The 23,641-nt window shown below is 41.9% G+C and overlaps 1 protein-coding gene across 1 annotated transcript in view; it reads right to left on the bottom strand.

Moving 5' to 3' along the window:
• Positions 1-6,174: 6,174 nt before the first annotated feature.
• The window catches only part of ctnna1 (catenin (cadherin-associated protein), alpha 1), a 93,108-nt gene continuing 75,641 nt past the window's right edge, over positions 6,175-23,641 (bottom strand). Inside the window, exons 18-19 of the mRNA XM_032528667.1 lie at positions 8,962-9,096; positions 6,175-8,047 (exon numbers count right to left, since the gene is read on the bottom strand). Of these exons, the coding sequence (XP_032384558.1) occupies positions 7,757-8,047; positions 8,962-9,096 (426 nt within the window). The 3' untranslated portion in view covers positions 6,175-7,756. The remainder of the gene's footprint in view (positions 8,048-8,961; positions 9,097-23,641) is intronic.

Below are 23,641 nucleotides of genomic sequence, written 5' to 3'. Positions count from 1 at the left end.
AGATTTCATGAATTAGGGGCTAATTTTGGCTTCACATAAAATAGTTGATATGTATAAAATGCACGTTAACAAAGAACCCCTTCAGATTGCTTGTTTAAAGACATTCAATTTAATATCATACAGGACTAAGAAAGACAGATATTCAATTGACAAGTCAGAAAGTCAATCTTTGTCGTTTACTGATTAATTATCAAAATATTGAGGACTGATTTTATGATTAACGATCGACCAATATGAATTTTTTGGTGCCGACGCCGTTATTGATTTATTTTTCTTGAAAACCAAAACACAGATCAGTGTCACTGTTGCAATCATCTTATATTCATATCACCCAAATTATGTGTGCAATATGCATCGTACGAATGGGTGCACTGCATAGGGTTAACTGCAAGGGTAATACACAAAATACAAAATGTCCTTTGTCAACATTTAAATAATTTAAGAAAAACCTGAAAAGTAGCAACTAAAATAAAGTGCTTAACTTGTAATTTAAGACCGCTATGGTGACCAGCCTCCAGCAACACGGAGCTGCCTGTGGACAGAGCTGCCTGTGGACAGAGCTGCCTGTGGACAGAGCTGCCTGTGGACAGAGCTGCCTGTGGACGCATGTGAGGGCTTTGAGAGCTTGAGGAAAACAAGCTACTCTGCCCAGATAGTAATCAGCACCACAGTAGACTGGACAGCGCCACCTCAAGCAAAGCAAGGTTCACTATAACCCCTGATTTCCACCGGTTGCGGATCAGCAGCTGAGTCAATAGCTTGCGACTGCGTCCCAGCTCCGGCCCTCCGGAGGAGATACGTAGATCTTCTATTTTTGACGGACGGCGGAGAGCTCCGCAGCAGTTCAGCACAGGGCAGATTGTGCAGGACGGCCAGTTGAGCACAGAAACAAAATAAACAATCCGGTTAATTTTCAAAACAAAATACACCGTGCTCACCGTGGATCATATTTCCCTGCACTACACCTTGAAAATGTCATAATGGGCGAAGACAGGCCTGAGGTCAACCGGTCAGGGGTTTTGTGGTTCTGTTTATAGAAACTACATCCTGTTATGTTGCACGATCATACGTAAAATTGTGAGATCTCATGCAGCCGTTCCGAACAAATCCGGACCTAGTGGGTATTGAAGGAAAGGACAGCGGTGCACGGAGCCGAGCTGATCCGCAGTTGGTGGAAATCAGGGGTAACCCTACAACTAAATAGAAACAACAGTAAATGCAGTTTGAGGCTATATCCATATACATAATCTTATAAGCTACAGTACGTTATCTGACATGACCATGAACATGACAGTTACTGTGATTGGACCATGGAGGGTTGAACTTTTGCACAAGGGCAAGAACACCAAACCGCTGCAGGGGAAATTAAATGCAAAAGAATTTCAAATTTTTTGAGGGCAAACAGAAAACTACGGTAAGGAACTACAGTTATTTTAAAAAGGCTTCTATGGCCCTTGAAAGCGTCCACACAAAAAAGACAGTATTGCAAAGTTTTAAATGTGTATGCAAACAGTAATGAAAAGTCAAAAAGTGATTGCAATGAAATTAAAAATTTGATTTATAAAATCCCACTGTGACCTCCAAAGGGTTGAGCACTTTACTTAATGGATCAGGCTTTGTGGATTAGGAAGGCACTGATACAAAACAACACAGTAGCAAAGAGTGTTTTCTTTTTTAAAGATTATTTTTGGGGCATTTTTCCCCTTCATTAGTGACAATGGATAGACAGGAAAGGTGGGAGAGAGATGGGGGATGACACGCAGAAAAGGGCCACAGGTCGGACTCGAACCCGGGCCGCTGCAAAGGACTCAGCCTAGATGGGGTGCACGCTCTTACTGGGTGAGCTAGAGGTCGCCCCAGCAAAGAGGGGTTTTAAGCGTGACAAAAACCAATCCCATTTCTGTTTGCTTTACAACATTGTTGTCTTAACAATGTGTTGAATTATACAAATCCCAACAAATTTCTTAGTCCTATGAAGTTTGCACCTGTGCATGGTCGAGTGAAAGTAATTACAACTTTTGACAGAGCAGGGTACTTGTTTGGCTTTGCTTCATGCATTAACACTGTCACCCCAAGTCAAAGGCTACATCAACACAGGAGTCACTGAAATACATGGGAGATTTATTATCACCATTAACTGATGTGTGTAGCCTTTACAGTTTCAGACGTTGCTGCTTCTTTCCTTCAGGCAGAGTGATGTAAACCACCTGGATATTAAAATTGTAGTAAACAGATTTACTCCTTACGTGGCCACTCTAATAGCTAGTGTGGCCCCACTTTACACAGAGATGAAGCGGAAGAGTTATATTTTAAAATTCTATTCATGATAATAAATGTAAGGTAATAATGAAAGGGTTATTATGGAACTCCAGTCCTCAAAATGAATTTAGGGTACAAGTCTAAACCACTGAGACAAGTACGGCATATGCTGACTGTGCCTAGGCTTTTCTTTTCTTTCCCTCTCTTTTTCAGTCAACAGTGTGTGCATGGACTAACATACTGATTCATTTTTGTAAAGCACAAGTTCAGTAATATATCAGGCCCTGGTGTCAGGGACATTTCTGAAGTCAGGCGGATAGTTTTTTTTTTGTGGTGTGGTACAAGTAGTGTTTAGATACTTTCCTTTGAAAAGTAGCAACACAACAATTTGTGGATTGCAATTCCAAGCTTAAGGTACTCCAGCCTCATAGAAACATGGCCCTCATCCAGATGCCACTTAACTGCATACTAACACATGCACCAGACATGAGCATCCCACTCTGTGCCACAACTGCATAAGCCATGAGATTTATAGTAGGCTTCGAGGCTGCTGAACAAGGAGAATCAACCAGACTTCAAGGCCATCAAGGACTTTGACATCAGATCAGAAATGCAAACACACAAGCGCATCACACACCAACACACCACAAAATGTGTGTAACCAATGCATCCATGTCTTACATCCATCAACAGCACATAGCAACCTAAGCAGTACTTACAGAAGCAGACTGCAGCGAGTGTGTGCAATGTGCAAAAAAAATAACCACGACAAAAGTACAATAATAGCAGTGTCACAAACTAAAACAGTTATATTCCACTTACCATTGAGACTGCTGAGGCGAGCGAGTGTAGGTGTTGAACCGTCTCAGGATTACATCCCTCCAGCTGTCATTGACTGTTAAATCATTTGCAGGTAATGCTCCTCTCAAAGGTCAGCTAGACCCCCGTTATGCATCTAGCTAACTGGTCCTTCGGTGTGTAAAGCATGGCTCGCGGATGTTCAGAGGAAAGGTTTTTACGAGTTTCAAAGAAAATGTCACAGAAGGAAGGAACTGAATGTGTCCACAGTGGGAACTTGTGTCCATTTAGCAAAGGCTGAAAACACTCGCTATAGCAGCAGCATCTCTTTCACAACACCAACTGTTATTAAAAGCTACACACTTCAGCGCAAACGGACTAGCTAACTGTTAGCTAGGTGTAACCAGACTTGGTTTGTTTTGTTAGTCCAAGGCTTAGTCCAATGCTTAGTCCAACGGCGCGGAGGACAAGCCGACCAATGCCAGCTGCCGAGGAATTAGCTCCACTGAAACTGATGTAGAATGTGCTAGAACTTCAGTCTACACTTCTGTTTCCTCGGGTGCTACAGTGCTAGTTTAAACGTTTGGGTCACGAACAAAACATTTTAAAGTATATGTTTGCTAGCTAACTCGATTTTGGCGGCTTCACTCCCATTCGTAGACCCCTTTCATGGCTTGACTTGCTCAAACAGGAAAATCACAGGTGGGATTGTTAACGTTAATTATGGCTGCATTCCGTCTAGGTGGGGTAGTTTAAGCGCTCTGACATTGTGCACGCTCACTCCCTGATCGGACACTTCTTGGAATGGAGCCATTGTTAATAGTGGCTACACCCATAGACAGAGACCTGGGCCCTCATTTACGAAACGTGCGTACGACCTAAAATAGACCCAGGACGGGCGTAGGCCTACGACGATTCCTACGCAAAGCTCGGCATTTACCAATTTGAACGTGAGCGTAGGCTGCGAAAAAATCGTCTGGTCTGACCTTGTGTACGCAAGTTTTTGAGTTAGTGTGGACTTGCGGTGCAGCCTGTAACAGGAGAAGGAGAAGTCATTAGGGAGACACGCGCTCTCCCTCACAGCTCCATCCTTACGCTCTGATTGGTGTGATACGAACGTTTCACGAATCCCACGTGAAGTCTGTCGCGTGAAGTCTGTCGAAAGAGGATTTCTGCGCTCATATCTGCGCTGGTTTCTACGTTAGGTTGATAAATGAGGGCCCTGGGCTTTTCCTGCGTTGGCACGTAAAAAATGTCTGCAATGAAAAGGGTCTATACTCCATAATAAATTGATGACAGTTTGGTCCATGTGCTGCACAGCTTCTTCTCCTTTTAAAAAGTATTTCTGTAAAGTTCTCCTATGCCACTTGTAAATTACCACCCCAAAAGTAAGAAAATAAAAATATCTTCATATCTAAATGCATCATGGGATATGAGATAGTTACAACTGTATAACCAAAAACACCTTTCCAAAATGTGTGTCTTTGTTCACATGACTATTCAGTTTGTTCATGTCATTCCACTGTTCTTTGTCTTTTTTTAAAACGCTAGAAATATACGGAGCGATGATGTTTGTTGAGTCGTTGAGCCGCATCCATCCAATTCATTGCTCGCTTTTATGTTTTGCTGCAGCCATACTCCCAGATGTGGTTTGTTGGCTTTAAATAAAATCCCTTATTTGTAGTTTAAACAAAACACTGGGCCACAAGGGATGTTATGACCTATATTCTTACCCATGGATCTGATAATACTTCCCAAAATGTATTTATTATTGAAAATCCCAAACCATGTGGGAAAAGGTGACAACAATAAGTCAACAGCACCCATCTTATACAATTTGACAGGAGTGACATCTACTCAAGTTACATACCTCCCAAGTATGATCCCAGTTTTTCCTTTCAGATGAGTTATGATCTGTATTATTTGTGCCATATATTTTCCAAATACCTCACCTTGCACTGGAGCATAATATTTGAGTCAGTGTTTTTGGTTACTTCCACCTCTGGCTTTGAAATACTTATTAGCAATTTCTTCACATCTGATGTGATCAAATCAGTGTGTAAAATGCATCCTGAAGTAAAGGAGCATTCAGGAACGGTTTGATTGCCAAAGTCATCAGGCCATGGTGTGGAAATCTTCTCACTCTACTGCCACAATGTTAGCCTGACGTCGTCAGACTCAGATTCTAGTCAGAATGTGAGTCTGATCCTGCTCTATTGGGCTGTGATTATGGGGGGGGGGTGTTAACTGAACCATGAAAGAAATTGCCTCTGCAATCAATTGGATAGACCTACAGCCAATCAGAGCAACGGAGTACGTGACGTACGTTGAACTTTGTCGAATCCCGTAGGAAGGACGGCAAACAGGTCTTTCCGATCGACAAATGCCTTGATCGCAGTTCTCTGATGATCGTTGATTATATGTCCATCGTCGTATAAAGGCCCGCCCTGACAATTTGATTGATCCGAACAGCTCTGGTTCGACCGTAGTTGCTCCATCAAGTCCAGGCCGAAGTTCCCGACCTCAAGTGTTGTGGGCGGGGCTAAGGTCGGCTAGCATGGAGGCTACCACCATGTTGCTCACCATCCATTTCAAATCCATTTCATGTGGGTTGTTCAAAGTTCAAAAATCTAATATTAATAAACTGATACTGAAACTGACCTGCATGTGTAAGAATAGGAAGTAGTGGATTTGTCTTCTCAGTGTTTACTGCGATGAGTCGACCCGACTGACGCGTGATTACTACAGCACTTTGGGAAGAACGGCCAATATTTTTTATATTTATTGACAATATCCTTTGGGGCTTACACTTTTCTTGTTAGTACAACATAACTGTGGTAGAATGGCAAAACAAAGCATATAAAAGGAAAGGAAAAGTTCAAGTGAGGGGAGAGAAACATCAGAGATGGCCCGATACCATTTTTTGCTTCCCAATACCGACTGATACCTGAACTTGGATCAGCCGATACCGAGTACTGATCCAATATCAGTGGGTCATATATTTTATTAGGTTTTAACAGCTGTATACGACCATCTTTGGTATTGGTGTACCGAAGATATCCGAACATCTCTTAAACATTATTTCACGGCGCCGATAAAGAAAAAACAGTGGTTTTATTCATTTAACCGTTTATTAAGATATAAAGCAGGCACATGAATATAAGAAACGTGTGCACAAGTCAGCTCTCAATAACAAAAAATCCACAGCAAAGTTTGATAACACTCAAGCTTTAAATCCAAACTCAAATACAGCAAAAGACAAACTGTCAAAATGGTTGTTTCTACAGTAAAAAAAAAAAAAAAATAGATAATCCTCCTGCTATAGTTCACAGATGTCAGACGAGCAAAACAAAGATTCAGCCCCAAGACCAAAGCAGCGGGGTTTCAAAGCCGCGTTGTACACTAATGCACCACTACGCAGCAGAATACCGTGTACGACTCGACAACATCCTGCAGTGGTTACCTGAAGTTAAGAAAACCACTCTCCTGTTTAACTTTAAAGCTCCAACTCCTGGCAATGGCTTTCTAGTTTTCTATAAAGATTGTGCCTGACATAAAACCTTGATTAGTGTTCATGCTTAAGGACAAAGGAATATAACCAATAAGCAGAGTTTAAAGTCAGTGAAATCCCCTTTCCTCGCCTACTTCAAAGCTGTGGAGAGAAAACTTATTGATCCCTCAATTTGGACCCATTCTGAGACTGTGGAAGGGTTTGGTCTCATAGTTAATGAAGCTTGTCAGCTTTGGAAGAGTAACGGCATGCGCTCTACTCATTGTTTAGCCCACTGGGTTCTCCCAGACTCGGAGGAGTTGCGGCTTATTTACAAAGTTTGACTGAACTGGTTGAATCCGTCTGCATTTAGTGTACGATTAAGCCCACGGACCAGGCTGGGAGGAATACTCTGTCACGTTTGGTTTGCTGCAGCATGGGTACATGAAAAAGAATACAGAAAATACATGAAATGCTTAAATTATTAAAAAAAAAAGAAAACATTTATGAGTTAATGGGGTACATATCAGTCATTTAGCACTGAAAATAGTGTTCAGGTCAGTTTAAACATATTGTAACTGTTTATAGTGGCATAACAAAGTATGCATAGTCAGGAAAAGGCAGGTGCACGTGGAAATGTAAAGACTTTGGTTCCTTAAGGCCTTAAGAACCAAAACACATTTAAAATTGACCAGTTAGCCCAGCACATCATAATGAACCAGTTATTTCTCAAGTTAAAAGAAGGCAGACAGATTTTGCATAGTTGATATTTGCAATACAGAAGGTATTTTGCCATAATCAGACATTGTAGTGGAAAACACCAGCGAACCCACAGTATTATTATAAAACTGGTTAGAATACAAAATTATCAAAAGCCTCTTGGAATTACTTTTTATATCTATGGAATCCACTCTCATTGCTCCAGTAAACAAAAGAAAAAAATTCCAAATGCATTCATCCAGTTGATTTCCCTCTAACTGCATTTTCCAGAGAAGAGACAGTTAATGCTACAGACTAGAGACAATCGGAAATTATGGAATAGAAATGAGGCAGTGTAGAAATATAATGGGTCGAACAGACAAGCTGTCTATGCAAAGGTAGAACAAATATGATAAAACCTTTTATTTTTTATAGAATGCCAAGCTCTATCTATATATATAACCTCATTGGTCAATATTTTGTGGTCTCTTGAATCCGATATGGGGGAGTCTAGATGCTATCCATGGCTTTAAACTCGCTCAGAGCCTGCACAGGGTTGATGTGCTTCTTCTGAGAGGATCTCTTGACCCTGTTGGTCTGGCCGTCATCCTGCTTCTCTCTCTTCACCAGAGGCTTCTTCTCAGGCGCTTTCATCCTCCAGGAGATGGCCGGCATGTTAAGGGACTCCATGTTTTTGCTCTTCTGGTACTTGGTAGACGCAACATAGGAGGCCTTGACGGTGGACACCACGGTGTTCATCAGATTCTTTGCAGCCTGAATCAGGGACATGGCGCTGTCCAACTGAGTACATGGAAGAGACAGGAGAGAACATCAGAGAAACGGTTGTAAAACGGAGAAAGCAAAGCCTGTTATTCTCAAATGTACACTGGTTTCAAATTCATGTGTAGTGACAGTAAAATGTTCCTGTCTCTCTAATGTCGTCCAGTTTTGTACTGCAGGTTTGCCGAGGGGAAACCAAAGTGTTTGTACGGAAGAGTTAACTACCAGAGTTTACCTCGCATTCAACTACAGATTTAAGGAATTTGACAATATGGGAAAAGGTCACACTAATTTAATCTCCACAAGAGCCTCAGAGACAATGGTGACACAAAACTGGAAGTGTTGGAAGCGTAGGCTCATTTAGCCCCACAGAAAGCAGGGAGGAATTCATTATATCCTGCACACAGAGACTACCTATTTTTATTCATTTGATCGGCAAATAAGTGGTTAACAAATGCTGAAGTGGGTCTGTAAACATTTGTATAGTCTTATCTTAAGTCGTATTGAGGGTAGGAAACAATTAGTCAACATTACATTAGTCCTTTCAAGCACAGAGAAAGCCATTATTTCTGTTATCTGTTATTCAATATGAAATATAAGCTGCAGAGAATGAATCATTAACTAATCACAACCAACAGCCAATGCCATTCAGTCTTAGTTATATACTGTATATATATATATATTAAAAAAAAAATGTATATGGGCACACCATGCATCTGCTGCTCTCTTCTTTTATTGGTACGTTGCCACCTCTGTAGCTTCATTACAGTTACCCCCACCAACTCTGACCGCACGCTGCAGTCCTCAAAAATAGTTTATAACAACAATTTAATACCCCATTTCAACTGCTCTACTAGTCTTTAGTTACTGTGGGGCATTTGGCACAATGACGATTGTAGGCAATGTGTCCATGGTCAGAATAACGTTGAACTTACCCCAGAGACAACCAGCTCCCCTCCCAGGTTCTGCACCTCGGCCTTCACCTTGCTGCAGATGTTGAGCTGGTGGCAATACAAGGCAATACGCTGCAGGTAGGCGAGCAGGTCCTGCTTACAGGTAGAGTCAGGGCACTGTGCGGGAGAAAGACAACATGCATCAGTTAGTATACAGCCAAGTAGTTATAATACTACTTGCTTGCTGGTTGAGCAATGAATACATTTTTGGAACTTGCTGGAACGACAATCTGAATATTTATGTGATTCTTCTCTTGAATGATGATCTCACACTTTATCAAGATGAGTTAGTAGCAGTTTGACAGTAAGGTAAACACCCACATTAGGGCCGTGCTCAGTGCCAAAATGACAAACGCACGCCCACAACTGGTAGATTGATAACTCCTTTTCACAGGGTTAAGCACGATCAAGTCACACGGAATGCAAATTCTATTAGGCAGCAAACACTGCTGTCAATCAATTACTTTTAGGTGTTGGTAAGAATCTTGCATAAAGTCTTTTTGGAAACAAAAATACTTTATGCAAAGTGTAAACAGCAGCTCTGTTAGTAGATAAAATGAAACAAAGTCATCATCCCACCTCCCATAAGTAACCTGGCTTCTTGCAAGAAAAAAAGTTTGAGAACCCTCCATCCCAACATCTTAAACAATGTCTTTAGGTGTAAATAAACTGGGTGCAAATAAATTCGGTGCAAGTAAACTGCTCAGGGTTGGAGAAGCATTCAAAAAGACTTGGATACATCCAATTTATTCTCAGAGGAAACATGCAATGGATGAGAAGAAAACAGAGACCATGAATTCTATATTAAGTTGAAAAAGCCTCTTTTTCCTGTTCCCAACAAGGCATTGCAATATTGTCAAAAGCCAGCTGGGGACACAAAACAAAGTACTTTGGAGCCATGCAAAAAAATGCATCAACTTCAAGAAATCCAATAAATTATCATAACACCCACTTGAAAGTGGCAAAATGCGAGGAGCTCCACAAATTCATGTCATTTAACATTGGCAATCTTTTTGAATTATTTCATCTCATCATAATTAGACTCTGGTTGTACCTTGAAACATTTCCAATCTCTTTCCTAGTTTACTAAACAAGCCCCCTGCCAGCATAGTAATTAGGCCACAGTACTCTTGTTAGCTGCTCATCAAGTGAGAGATGTAAACACCCTGATGGGGCTCTGACGCTTTACATCACATTGTAGATCTCAGAGTGGCCTGACACACGAACAGTATGTCAACAGCGATCATGACATGGGGAGACTGACTGGGTTACAGATCAGAGGCTGCCAGCTTCTCACATACCCTACTAATCTAACAATACCTGTGGAAAGCACAGCGGTGACCATGTGAGTGAGCAAGCCAAAAGAACATACTGGCTGAAACGCCAGTCTTTGCAGGTGCTTGGCAGCCCGGAGACCTTTGGCACCTGTTAATTCGGAGGGCAGGGAAAAGGTGAAAGAGAGGTAATGGCAGCATCTTTTAATTGATGGAATCTCTGCAGGAAGGAGTTGGTGGGGTCAGTTCCGACAAACTGAAGTGTGCAGAGTATTTGCGTGTGTAAAAGGCAAACTGAAGAAGCATTTTGTCTGGCCATAAGTGAACAAATAACAAGGTGAACATCTCTCAATAATGGCCATTACCGCTATTAAAAAGTACTAAATCCACATAGGGTGATGAAACCAAGTTTTAGTTCTCTATGCAAAGAGAGAAAGGAAAACTGGACGAACATATTTGGCATCAAGATATTCTGACACTTCAAACAAACGCGGACTTAGGATGCCTCTAATCCTACTGAGCACGTCCGTATCCCTGGTGCGAGTAGAGCGCTCGGCTGAATATAGTGTACTCACTCCCAGATATACAGCCAAGCATGCATGCGTTTACACACCACCCGAGCCAGCACAACTGTGCTCGTTCAAACATCAGAGTGACGGGGCGCTATAGTAGTGTAAGGACACAAATATATGGTAAAATTCTTTCACCGTACTCAAAGAAGCCCAGCCTATCTACACAAAGCCAAACACAACTAAACCCATCACATTTATGTATTTCCTTATGGAGGATTCTATAGGACAGACAATATTAATAAAATGGACTAAATCTTCTCTGCCACCACCATCCACTCCTGATTAATAGAAGGACGGTCTAAGTAGAGAGGAGGGAAATGTAGAAATTGACATTCTATTAAAGAAAGGTATGGAAGAGGAGATGAGGGGGAAAAGGAGCTAGAGGGGATGATCAGCATACATGACAGAGACTTTGAGACAATGGGAGGAGAAAGGTTAAAAAAAGAGGAAAGAACCAGAGGAAAATAAGTAATTGGAGAAAAGACAAGGATGAAGAGAAGGGGGAAATCCAACTGGGGAAACGAGACATACATAGGAGGATTCAACTGTAGTTGCGAGGGGGGTTTGAGTAACTAAGAGTGTGTGTGTGTCACAGACACACATGCAATAGCGAGACCTGGGATGAGGCTGAATGCAGCAGCCATGCTAATGAGAGCTTGAGGAAGTATTCAGACGGCTGAGAGCAGGGCACTGTGAAAGCATCACTTGTGCTCATACTCAGCTCAGCTGCTGGCTTCACTCAGCACTCAGGAAACTCTGCAAGGCTCCTCTGAGTGTGACATGTGAATACAGAAGTTGCACAAAGAAGAGACAAGAACACCTTGGATTGTTTTGGTAATGCAAATGGAGCGCCCTGTGTGAGTGATTACCTCGGGTGTTATTCTCATGCTGGTCATCTTTTCAGGAGCCAAAGTACCTCACCGACTAACAGCACTCCCGAGGTATCAGTAGGCAACTCACTTTTCACAAAGAAACCTTTTTAACTCTGGTTTTATACTCAATGGTATGAACGATTAATAGTGCAAATAACAAATGTGGCAAATAATGTAGCTGTAATTATGTTACTGTATCTGCAGGTTGTGCAGCAAACTTCATAACACAGTCGTCATGCTGAAAATCACGTCTAGCCTCACTATTCAAACATTTCCATTTCACTACACAAAATTTGCTTTGGTGTGAAAATAAATCACTCTCGTTCCCACTGAGTGATGCTTTACTTCAACCATTATAGGCCATCATTGTAAAAATAAAAATAAAGAAAAAAGATCTTTTCTGGGTGCTGCTGTAAAATGTTCCTCAAGCCTGATGATATATCTTGTGTTTATACCACACACTGTGTGTTATGGACTGGGACAGTTAACCTTGCTTGCTCAGCTAATATTGAGAGATGGCAAAGCAGGGAGAGGGGCACCAGAGACTTCATCACAAGACTCTGGATATCTTTTCGAGGCAAACTAATATAAAAGGTGAGTCACCATCTTTCAAACATGCCCTTATCTTTTCACTGTAGGCTTTAAGTGCCTTCTCAGGAAAAATAAAGGTGAAACATCCAAGTTGGATCAAAGGATCGCCGATCACTATTCTAATTTGCTAACTGAATCGCTCAAGGAAAAATGCCTTTGATGACTTTTAGTATGTTCCATATTCATAAGCTATTTTGGATTCCTTAACATTTAAGCTATTGAACAAAAAGGTTCAGAGGACAGAGTAAACCAAAGCAAAAATCTTTTCCCCTAAACAACACATGCCACGAATTAAGGAAAGGAAATGAGGCAATATCAATGACAAAGCAGGCTGTCGAACAGAAGGATTTCACTTTGCTACGTGTTGGGTAATGTCCATGATATAAATGATGATCAGGAAGGTCAGGACCCATCATTGGAAATGCCATGCAGTTCTGCTGAATTCCATTATACAGAGGCAAAGCCACTGTGCTGCTGCCGCCCGCCGCTGACCTTTTAGGACGCATCACCCACAGGAAATGCCAATTTCCAATATTTACTGGCAGGGCAGCATTCTAATGTGCGGCTGCCAGCAACCTGTTTGGGGGGGTGCCACGGGGCCGTATTTTCTGATGCGTTTTGATTTTTAGTCACTTCCTGTTTTAAGAAAATTCATACTGCCACTGTTCTCAGATGTCAGTAAGGTGATTCTGTTAATGTTCTCACTGCAGGGACTTTGCCGGTTGCTTGATCTTTGGCCTGGCTATTGGAGAGCAAGACAGTACTGAGAAACCGCTACAAAGAAACATTTTTATATCCAAAAGTATAAAGATAACTATGCCTCAATCCTCTAAATTGCCCCATATCATAATGTACTGGCAGCCCAATTTGTTCAACCACCATGATTAAATGCAATCTTAAACAAACAAACACAAAAACCTTCAATCAGGTAAACTTCGGTGTGGTGTTTTGGCTCATAGCTCAAAGTAGGCCTGTGCGATTAATCGTTAAAAAATAATCTCGAATCACCCACGATTTAATTTTTAAATGACTGATTTTTTTATGACTTTGACCTTCTCTTCATTGAGCCCTCTATGTTTACAGGCTTGTGCTACAGGTGCCCCAAAAAAAAAAATCTGTTTGGTTAAAATTATCGAGTAAATGTCCTTAGCTTTTGTCTTTGTCAATGTCTTTAATAGAGCAAATAACGTTATATCTTTCCGACCGTGGTATTTTCAATAGACTTGAATAGTTTCCGACTGGGAACTCAGAAATTCCAACATTCCATGTAAAATTTAACTCAACAACATAGTCCGTGCCCCTTGCCTGGCCCCCTGCGGTACCAAAAGGCGCAAGAAAGTGGCAGAGTCCTATCTGATTATGACTGTCAGATAAAAGAAAGTGCCTTGCAGTGTAAGGTTGTAAAATATGTGGACAGTTTATAACAGGGACACAGCCCACGAATTTGAAAGTAGCCTACATTTGAGAAACAAACACAAGGAGGCTAACCTAGCTTACCTTTACAAGGTAAAGGAGCACGCCAAGCCCCTACCCCGTCCTTGAAACAGAAGCTAACCCCGGTAACGTTACGGGCATGGATGCATGGATACGTAGGGCCAGCAGCATGACGGAGACACCCGCAGGACAGAGAACACTACAGGCTGCTTTCACCGGCGACCCGGTAGCGGGTTAGTAAATACACAGGAACACCGAGAGCGGGAGGCAACGTGGGTTAATAAGTGGATTAATACTGGGATGTCTACACAACTGTGAGAGTTGATTGACTTCAAAAAGTTCAGCACTTTGCTCGAACCAAAGTTCAAAACACCTGTTGATGTCTGACTTCTTTAGTGTGTTTAAGTTTTTCACCTGGAACACGTCAAACACATTCTGCACTCACTGCTGCGTCTTGTGTTGACAGTAACATATCTGAGCTCATCATCATCAGTACATGGTTTGTACTGGTGTTTTTGTTGAATACATATAGGTAATTCCTCAAAAAAAAAAAGGTAATTCCATGTAGTTACATAGTTACTGGTAAGGTCAGAGCTACTACAGTGCTCCGTTACCCATTTTTGAGGGGGAATTGTTGCCGGCTGCAGGAGGCGAGGAAGGCGGGGATGAAGGCTGCCTGCCTGGCTAAGGGAACTAGCACACAGATAGACACTGCCAAGCCTCCTACTCACTAACAACAGATCGATCACACATAAAATGGATGAGCTATAAATACACACAGAACTGCTGCGTTATAACTTTCACAAAAGCCTGGCTGAACCCACTTATCAACAGCAGCTAACAGCTAGTAGCTAACAGCTAGCTCTAACCACTAACCAGATAAGAAAGCTACCCACCGGCAAGATCCAGACAGGGTAGGTGAATTAAAACAATGTCTGAGTTGAAAACGCATCTTGATGTTACGTAAGGGCCCTGCTCATGTTGTACAGACATAATTGTATTGTGTGTCTGCTACGAGGAACAAAGGCACTCTAAAAGAAGGTGACCAGATTTCTCAGACAAAACCCAGGGACATTTTCAGCTCAGAAGCGTATATACCTCCAAAACACGTCATGTTCTTATTTTTGTAAAACTTAAAACGGGGACACTAGACCTAGAGCTGTTCTCATTAGGGGCTGAGCCCCCCTAAAGGTCTGATACTAGAATCACCCCTGCTGCCATGTCATACTTGTACTCCACTACACCTCAGAGGGAAATGTTGTAATGTTTACTGAACTACATTTATCTGACAGCTTTTACTTTATTGGTTCAGGCTTACTTCTGCAACAGCTCATTGAGTATCGGATACAATAAAAACTATTGAGGAACGATTTTCCTTTGACAGTGATGCGGTATTAAACGAGATTGCTGCAGTCGGCAGCAGAGAAACAAGCTACAATGTAAGTTAATAGGATAGTTGTCCAGCTTGTATTTACGTTCATAAAAGTGCTCGTTTAGCTACTGACAGACTCAGATCAATATTCTAAATGTCTGACAACATTATGGAAAGAATTCCTAAGAAGGTTGACCTTTCTGTTAAAGATTAAGATCCTTTTTTAAAACCTAAAAAGCCGCGAAATTGCGTTCGTTAAACCCACCAGATTCCATCTAAATAATCTGTAATTTTAGCATCGTTAAAATACGACATTCTAAAACATCTGAGCTCTGAGCAGCACTTGCTCTGGCTGTGTGTGTAGGGTGTGCAACTATCAGTTACGATTGGTCAATGTTGGTGACCTGTCCCCGGCTGGTTTTTCCCCCCGAAATGTTGGCGGAAATGTCCCCGGTTTTCACTGTGACTGACCGACCCAAAATTGGAATGAAAGAAAGAAAACGGGGACGTCTGGTCACTCTACTCTAAAATCTTCCGCGTTAACTGCCGTTTTCGCTCAGTGGAAGCTTGTACACGTAGCTGCAGCAACTCAGTGTTGCCTGCACCAATTCTGGTTGTTTTATTTCCCCCAATCAAATGTACTTGCATATTTATAGCAATCAAGTTTAACATTAAAAATTGTCTGTAATTCTCCTTTAATGGGCTTTACAGTTAATGTGCTGTACATTAGATTTTGTCAGTCTGGTGCTGATTAAGTTACTGTTAATGGCTAAATATAAATCTGCCATGGTCTACAAATGTCAACAGAGATTCATTTTAAACAGCATGATAACCAGATCGCCTCTCCTCACTGCATCTGCTAAAAAGATGCTCCATATTTGCGTGGGGCAAATTCAATCACACTGGCACTTGGGAATGTTAATATGACACTGAAGCAGACAGAGAGTCTGAGTATGACAGGAGAAAATACAACTGGGGGAAAGCTAAAAAGACTGACTTTAGAAGTATCCACAGGGACCAATTAAATGGCCCTCGTCATTTTTTAATGTTCATGCTGCACCTGTCAGTCAGGCATTTCAATGTAGTACTTGTAGGCAAAACTGATAACCACCATCAACTTACCACGGCTGTTACTGAATAGGCAGGTACTAACAGGCATGTCAAAACAGTATATGCATTTCTGACATTTAGACTTTGACTTTTATTTGGCCTGTCCCTTGAATGCTTTTTGGCTCACTTGCTTCCTGACTGCTCCAAAAAAGTTGAAAGTCAAGACCATCGAAGCTTTCAAGAAAAAAAAATGTCTATGTTCCTCCCAAACGATTATCCACCTTTGGGAGCGCTTTGGTTACCAAACGTGTCTCTTTCCAGGCCAATCCTTCAGGATTGAGACAAAGCATCACTATATTGAATTACCCTGGGTACATGCCTTTCAAAAACAACCAATTGGAAGTTGATATATTTTCTCAACCAGTAAATAAGGTGGGCTTTCCTTGGTTTGGCGGAACTGAAGTTGGCTGAGGGCTGACCTCTGAACTGCTGAGCTGAGAATTTGTGGACTCTCTGGGTGATTTTGCTTCTCCACTGCAGTAGGTAATTTACAACCCTGTCTGTTGTAAAGCGTCTAGGGCCAGAGCCGGGATTAGACTTTGACCAGCAACAGAGTCCATGGATCACCATAAATCTCCACTGATTGAATGCAAATTGGAAAAGTACACTATGTATGTCAGTATACAATCATGAGAATAAAGCTTGCGCCCACACACACACACACACACACACACACACACACACACACACACACACACACACCACACACACACACACACACACACACACACACACACACACACACACACACACACACACACACCTATTCTCTAAATATGCAAGCCTTATTTTATGTGTTTGTATGTGTGCATGCAAGTGTTTATGTGGTGAGAAGGCAAACTGAAATTTATGGGCTACATGGTGGCTAACACATTTGCATTATAAATCTCAATTACATTGCATTATTTGTTTACCAGGCAGCTTAGATGGAATTCTCATAAGGTGCCCTGCAGAGGAGGGTCATAAATTCTTAATAAACTGCAGTGCAGACCTTTGTACAGCACTGACCTAAATTCTGCAGCTCATCTCTGCGCTACACTCAGTTCTTTAAACTTTACTAATGCTCTATTACACATATTTAACTGATTTTTTTTTCTGAAAACCCAAACTAGCCCATGTCCACCTAAACATCTAAGTTGAACACAACATGTACATTAGAAAATACACCATGACACAGTCTTGCGAAGGAAAATGTGTTATAAGATGCTGTGCTATCAGTCTGGGACCATCTGCCGATGTGTTTTATATGAGGAGTAAACCCCTTATAGGCCTTCCAGGCCAGAGACACAGAGCACAAGTGATTAATATGTCTAGGTTAATGAGCAGTCCCAGCATTGCCTTTGCTCCTCTGACTCTGTCAGTGTGTCTGCATATTGGTGGTGGTTCACTTAACTATTGCTGCTGGAGAATGTAGACCATCCCAACGTACTATGCATTTTCTGCAAGTGGGCCTGTGGCATCTCCCGCTTTATTAGAGATACGGCCCTAAATATAAACTGTCTGCGTAAATAAATTAATTTAAAAAGACCTGCCACCTGGCAGTTATACTGCTAATTAAAAGGCGAAGCACTCTTAATGGATTCATCTCTCAGGAGGGATGTTCCTTTCTCTACACAAATGCAATCCCCCTTTTTTCTACCTTTCCTATCTTTCCATCATTATCCACCATACCCAATGTCCATCCCTGAGAGCCCTGGCTCATGTGTTACGGTTAAGTGTCAACTGGTTTGCTAGTGTTTTGGTCTCTGCTGAGAGAGAAGGGCTAAGAGGGACAGCTGGATGGGTTCAGAGGCTGGAGGGGTGCTCACTCTTGGCAAATACTTATGTTCCAACAGCCAAAGCTCTTCATTTATTCATACTTTGAGTGCTTCAAACCCCAAAATCCCCTAATAGTGTGTACACACACAAACGTACATACATACGTATACACAGAACAAGATAAAGACGAGTACCTACAAATAGTTAAGGATGGGAGAATAAAATAGTTGAAGCACATGCTGGTGGAGAGTCAGTCAGGCCAGTCAACAGACATGCGTGTGCACATGCACGCACAATATGAGGGAAATATCTAACTGCGATTATTTTTGACTGACATTGCAATGTGATTCACAATATTGGAGGGAATTATTGCTTTTCTATCATTATTCTCATTAAAAATGATTACCATTGAAAGAAATTAAAATGATTATAGTGTGATTTTTGCATGGATCAGTACCAAACAAAGACGTTTTCTTTTGTTTGTAGGATATAATTTGCTGGCCGGGACGTCTCTGCAGCACCCCAATACTTCCTTTAGAATGGTTTGACACATATTTTGCCATTAACAAATATTGCGCCCCTCTGCGATTTGGAAATTGCACTGGTCCTAGGGCTGCACAATTGAATCGAATTTTAATCGCGATCACGATTTTGACTTCCCACGATCAAATTTGCGTGATCAAGCAATTATTTTTTTAAAGCCTCATTTCATAGAACGCTCCGGGTTTTTTGCAAAGCCAATCTACCGCTACTACCGTCTGCTCATGAGCCAGTCAGAGTAGTTCACTGCACCCCGTGCATCTTAGCTTCAAGATGTAGACAGCCCCAGAGGACAGAGTAACGGGAGGAAAACTCAACAGATAGCAGTCGGTTATACGTCGGCATCAAGGTTTACCAGTTTGCCAGTAAACGCAACATTTGTCCCGTCTGTTTTTCAGACAACAGCAGTGAGCAGTGCTAGTCGGTGCTAGTAGCGTCTGTTAGCTGTTAGCTCCTCTAGGACGCACCGGCGCTAATGTCCTCGCATCCGCTGCAATGTTGTTTATATGGACATGGTTTAATTTTGCGTTACGTGACCCATTTCGTCTGTAAAGCCGTGCTTGTGTGGGATCTCTCCTCTTACTCCGCACCCCGCCACACAGCGGCCGCCGGTCCACACTTCTGACATTTGTCCACAGTTTTAATTTTTATTAACACAGCTGTATATTGTTAAATACGAGGGGCAAACCTGTGTTTGTACCAGTGTTTCCGCGGGTGACTCTGCTATCGCGGCCGCCACGGCGAAGAACACAGAAGAAGTTATTGAATGCAACTAACTTCAGTTGGTAAAGAAACAGCGTGTGAGATGGAGCCTGCTGGACCTGGACCGGACCTGGACCTGGACCTGGACCTGGGCCAGAGATGTGACCCATGGCCAGAATATCATAGTTCATAAAAATGCAGTGCAGTGAAGATACAGACGTTTCATACACACCTCGTTTGTATCCGCCATTCGACCCGTGCTGGACCCGTTCATAATGATCAGCCGTCTCTCTGTGAGTAGCGTCCATCACACTCCCTGTCGCAGTTATAAATAGCCTATGTGGCTAAAATCAACAAATAATCGTGAAAATAATTGCGATCAAAATTTTGATCAAAATAATCGTGATTATCATTTTGGCCATAATCGTGCAGCCCTAACTGGTCCATATTGCAATTTCGTTATAATTGCAATTAATTGTGTAAAACACACACACCCACCCACCCACCCACACACAGCCATCTGTTTTCTTTGGGGGATTACATGGTTTTCATAAAAGTTAATAAGCATCTTCAAATGCAGCAATGAGGCATAAAAAAAAGTCACTTTCCAGAACGGCTTATTCCCTATTCACATGATTTGGATTCAGATGCAATTAGGTCAGACCAGATAAGACTTGTACTTGATAGACAGGGGCCTGTAATATTTAGGATCTGAGATCACCTTAAATAAAATATCAGACAAGCAGGCAACTTAGAGGCCAGCATGTCATTATGAACTGTGAGGGAGTGATCTAAATGCAGATGTTTCCAGAATGTGTTGGCATAATTGAAACCCATTGCCATGGACCAATAAGACTAAACTCTTGATCTACCTCTTACATCCCCTTTCAATTTATGAAAAAAAATTATAAGCATGGGATTTGTTTTGGTGGCAATATCAGTATATGTGGAATATACCTCACAATTGGCCCAGCAGCATCCCCAACACATCTCTGCTCATGTTAAAGAACCGGCGGGGGAAAGCATTGATATAAAACAATGTAATCCTTATATCAATTATTAACCACTGCCTTGAGTAGGAAAACCTGGACTGTTTAGAGATAAATATTTAATTATGGTGCTAAATAGATCCAAACAGATTTGTTAGTGACCAATGCATAGCATTAAAATCCATGTGTTGTAGTCAGCCTTGAAACATTCAACTTGTGGGCGCCTGGATGGCTACATTGGTAGAGCGGGAGCCCATATATAGAGGTTTACTCCTGAAGGCAGCGGGCCAGGGTTCACTGTCCTGTCACTAAAGGCCTAAGATGCCCCCCCCAAAAAATCTTAAAAATAAAAAATAAACATTCAACTTGTATTAACTCATTACTTAACAAAGAAGCTTCAATCTGTTTTAACATTTTTACCAACACATCAGTAGTGATGTGAACAAAAGCAGAGCAAAAGAGCCTGGCAATGTTATCAAAATCCTACATCAAACATCTAAAGCCAGTGTGTGCCTTACTGAGCGACTGTGTGTTCTTGGATAGCAATGGAAGACACACACAGCTGCTACATCTAAACCACAGAAGTAACCAATGTCTTCACAGGAGAAGACCTCAATCTGACAACCATGTCTTGCTGCAAACATTAAAACCAAACTCGTCCAAGATTTAACAACAAAATGTATACATATTGCAGACAGAGGCCATAACTCTCTATCTAAGAGATGGCAAATGAATGAGTTTGAGGATAAATCATGTACGGTGTCTCTCTGAGGAGTGGTACAGTGCAAGTATTTAAGTGAAATATGAGGCCATGGATAATTGAATGCGTGTTTCCCAGTGTCCAGGACCATAGTCTCTGGGGTAAGGGATAGATGTGGAGAGATGATGGAATCGGGAATTGGGGAGTGGGAGATGGAGATACGAGAAAGAGGGAGGGAGTGTTTGATCCAGAAAGAAATTGGCAAAGCCTGGTAAGGGGCATCTCATGAATAACACAAATCATATCAGTTGTTAACATCTGAAAGACTTTGACGTGCAAGCCTTTTACTTGAATTTGTTCCTAAAGGTGCAAATGTGAAAAAATGAAACAAGCGTTTGTGCAAAAAAGAAATGATATGTACTGGATGTTGGTTTGTTACTATCTTTTTGTTTAGTGCTCTTAAATTACTGTATTTGCCCAAATATGAGACTTTTTTTCCTGCAAATTTGTCTGAAAAAGTGGGGTTGTCTTATATTGGGGGTCAAGACTTTCAGCTATTCAAGTCACAGAGGCTGGTTTTAGAACGTAAGGAATGTCACTATAATCAACATATACATAACATTTTATTTTAATGTTACATACAGCTGGTCGAAATGGCAGAGTTCAACAACTGCCCGAAAGCACGGTAACACATGGTCAAGGGAGATAGAGATTGACTGAAGAGAGGGAGCAGCGAGTCAGAGAAATAAAACGTGTTTTTGTCAATTCTTCACTAAAAAGGTTAACTGTAGCAAGCCTCTCACTATGCAAGGACGTAGGCCGTTGGTGAAATGGCCGAAGTCTAACAGCAAGGAGTGGGAAACCATCAACACAGATATAAGCCTTATCCTAAGTAACATCAAAGGATCGGCCAAGAAGAAGCTGGAGAAAATGGGCGACCTTATCTACAGCTACATAGAGGAGAAATGTGGAATGAAGGAGCACGTCAGAAAGATGTGCTTCCTGCCCCCAAGTCCCATCGGCTGAAAGAAATCCAACAACTTGTGAAAGAGAGGCGACGGATAAGAAAGTTGTGGAGAAAGGCTCCTAAAACTCTGCCGAGCAGAAGCCTACAGATGCACGGGAAAAAAAGAAAGAAAAAGCCTTAACCAATTTCTTCAAAGACCCTGTTAAATTTGTAAAAGGCATACTCACAAAGGATAAGAGTGGATCCCTGAAAACATCAAAAGACCAGGTTGAAGAGCATCTGAAAACCATCTATACTGAGGAGAAAAAAAGATGAACTGATAGTTGTCCCCACTGACATCCCTCCGACATCATCCCCACAACATCAGTTTAGTATCAGCCCTCCCAAGCCGAGCGAGGTGAATCAGGCAGTGAAAAAGGCAAGACAGGCATCTGCACCAGGCCCTAATGGCGTACCGTATAGTGTTTACAAGAAGGCTCCAAATGTTTTGAAAATCCTTTGGAAAAACACGAAAGTGGCGTTGGACAAGCAAATCATTCCAAAAGCCTGGCGAAGAGCAGGCGGGGTGGTTAATCCTAAAGAAAAGAACTCCACCACCGTTGAACAGTTCCACCAGATGAGCCTTCTGAACATTGAAGGCAAGATATTTTTCAGTGTGTGTGGCAGAACAACTGACAAAGTATTTAAAACAAAACTACTTCATTGACACATCAATCAAATAGGCTGGCATTGCAGGCTTTTCATAACGCCTTGAACATAACACCATCATATGGCATCAAATCCAGACTGCAAAGAAAGAAGAAAGAAGGGAAAGATCTCCACGTCTTGTTCCTCGATCTGGCCAATGCCTATGGGTCAGTCCCTCATTCAGTTTTGTGGGCTGCTTCCAGGTGCCGACTACAATCACAAATTTAGTGAAACAATACTTCCAGCATCTACAGTTCTGCCTCACAACATCAGGCTTCACCACAAGTTGGCAACCGCTAGAAGTAGGCATCATGGCGGGGTGTACCATCTCCCCATTGGCCTTCACGATGGCATTGGAGCTCATTATCAGCGCCTCAAAATGGGTTGTCGGTACAACAATGTAATCAGAGGTTATCACCTTTGAACCTACGTGGACGATTCGTGGACTCACAACAACTGTCCGCTCCACCAGGAGATTGCTGGAGAAACTTCATCAAAATATAACATGGGCAAGGATGAAGTTAAACACCAGTAAGTTCAGAAGCATTTCCATTGTGAAAGGAGTCACAGACCATAGGTTTTATGTTGGTGGAACAACTGTCCCAACTGTTTCAGAAATGCCAGTAAAGAGCTTGGCAAGAAGATATGATGTGAAGCTCAAAGTCACCTATCAGTTAAACAACTAAAAAATGACACCAGCATGTACATGAAGCACATAAACAAGACCTTGTTGCCAGGAAAACTCAAGTTGTGGTGCTGTCAGTTTGGCATACTCCCAAGACTCTTTTGGCCATTAACTGTGTATAAGATTCCCATCATCAAGGTTGAAAAGTTAGAATGGCTGATAAGCACACAGCTAAAGCGGTGTCTTGGAGTTCCACGTTGTTTAAGTTCCGGTGGACTTTATGGACATGGCATGTTGGAATTGCCAATCACAGGGCTTGTGCAAGAGCTCAAATGCACCAAAGCAAGGCTTGTCATGACCCTAACTAAATCGGAGGATGAAGTCATCTGAACAGCAGCCCCCTGGGTGGTAGCAGGAAGGAAGTGGACTCCATCCGAAGCTGTTCAGAGCGCAAAGTCTGCGCTTCACT

This window comes from Etheostoma spectabile, chromosome 10 (genome assembly GCF_008692095.1).
Source record: "Etheostoma spectabile isolate EspeVRDwgs_2016 chromosome 10, UIUC_Espe_1.0, whole genome shotgun sequence".
Taxonomy (NCBI): Eukaryota; Metazoa; Chordata; class Actinopteri; order Perciformes; family Percidae; genus Etheostoma; species Etheostoma spectabile.
The sequence above is the reverse complement of the archived record's forward strand: the minus strand, read 5'-3'. Positions and strand labels throughout refer to the sequence as shown.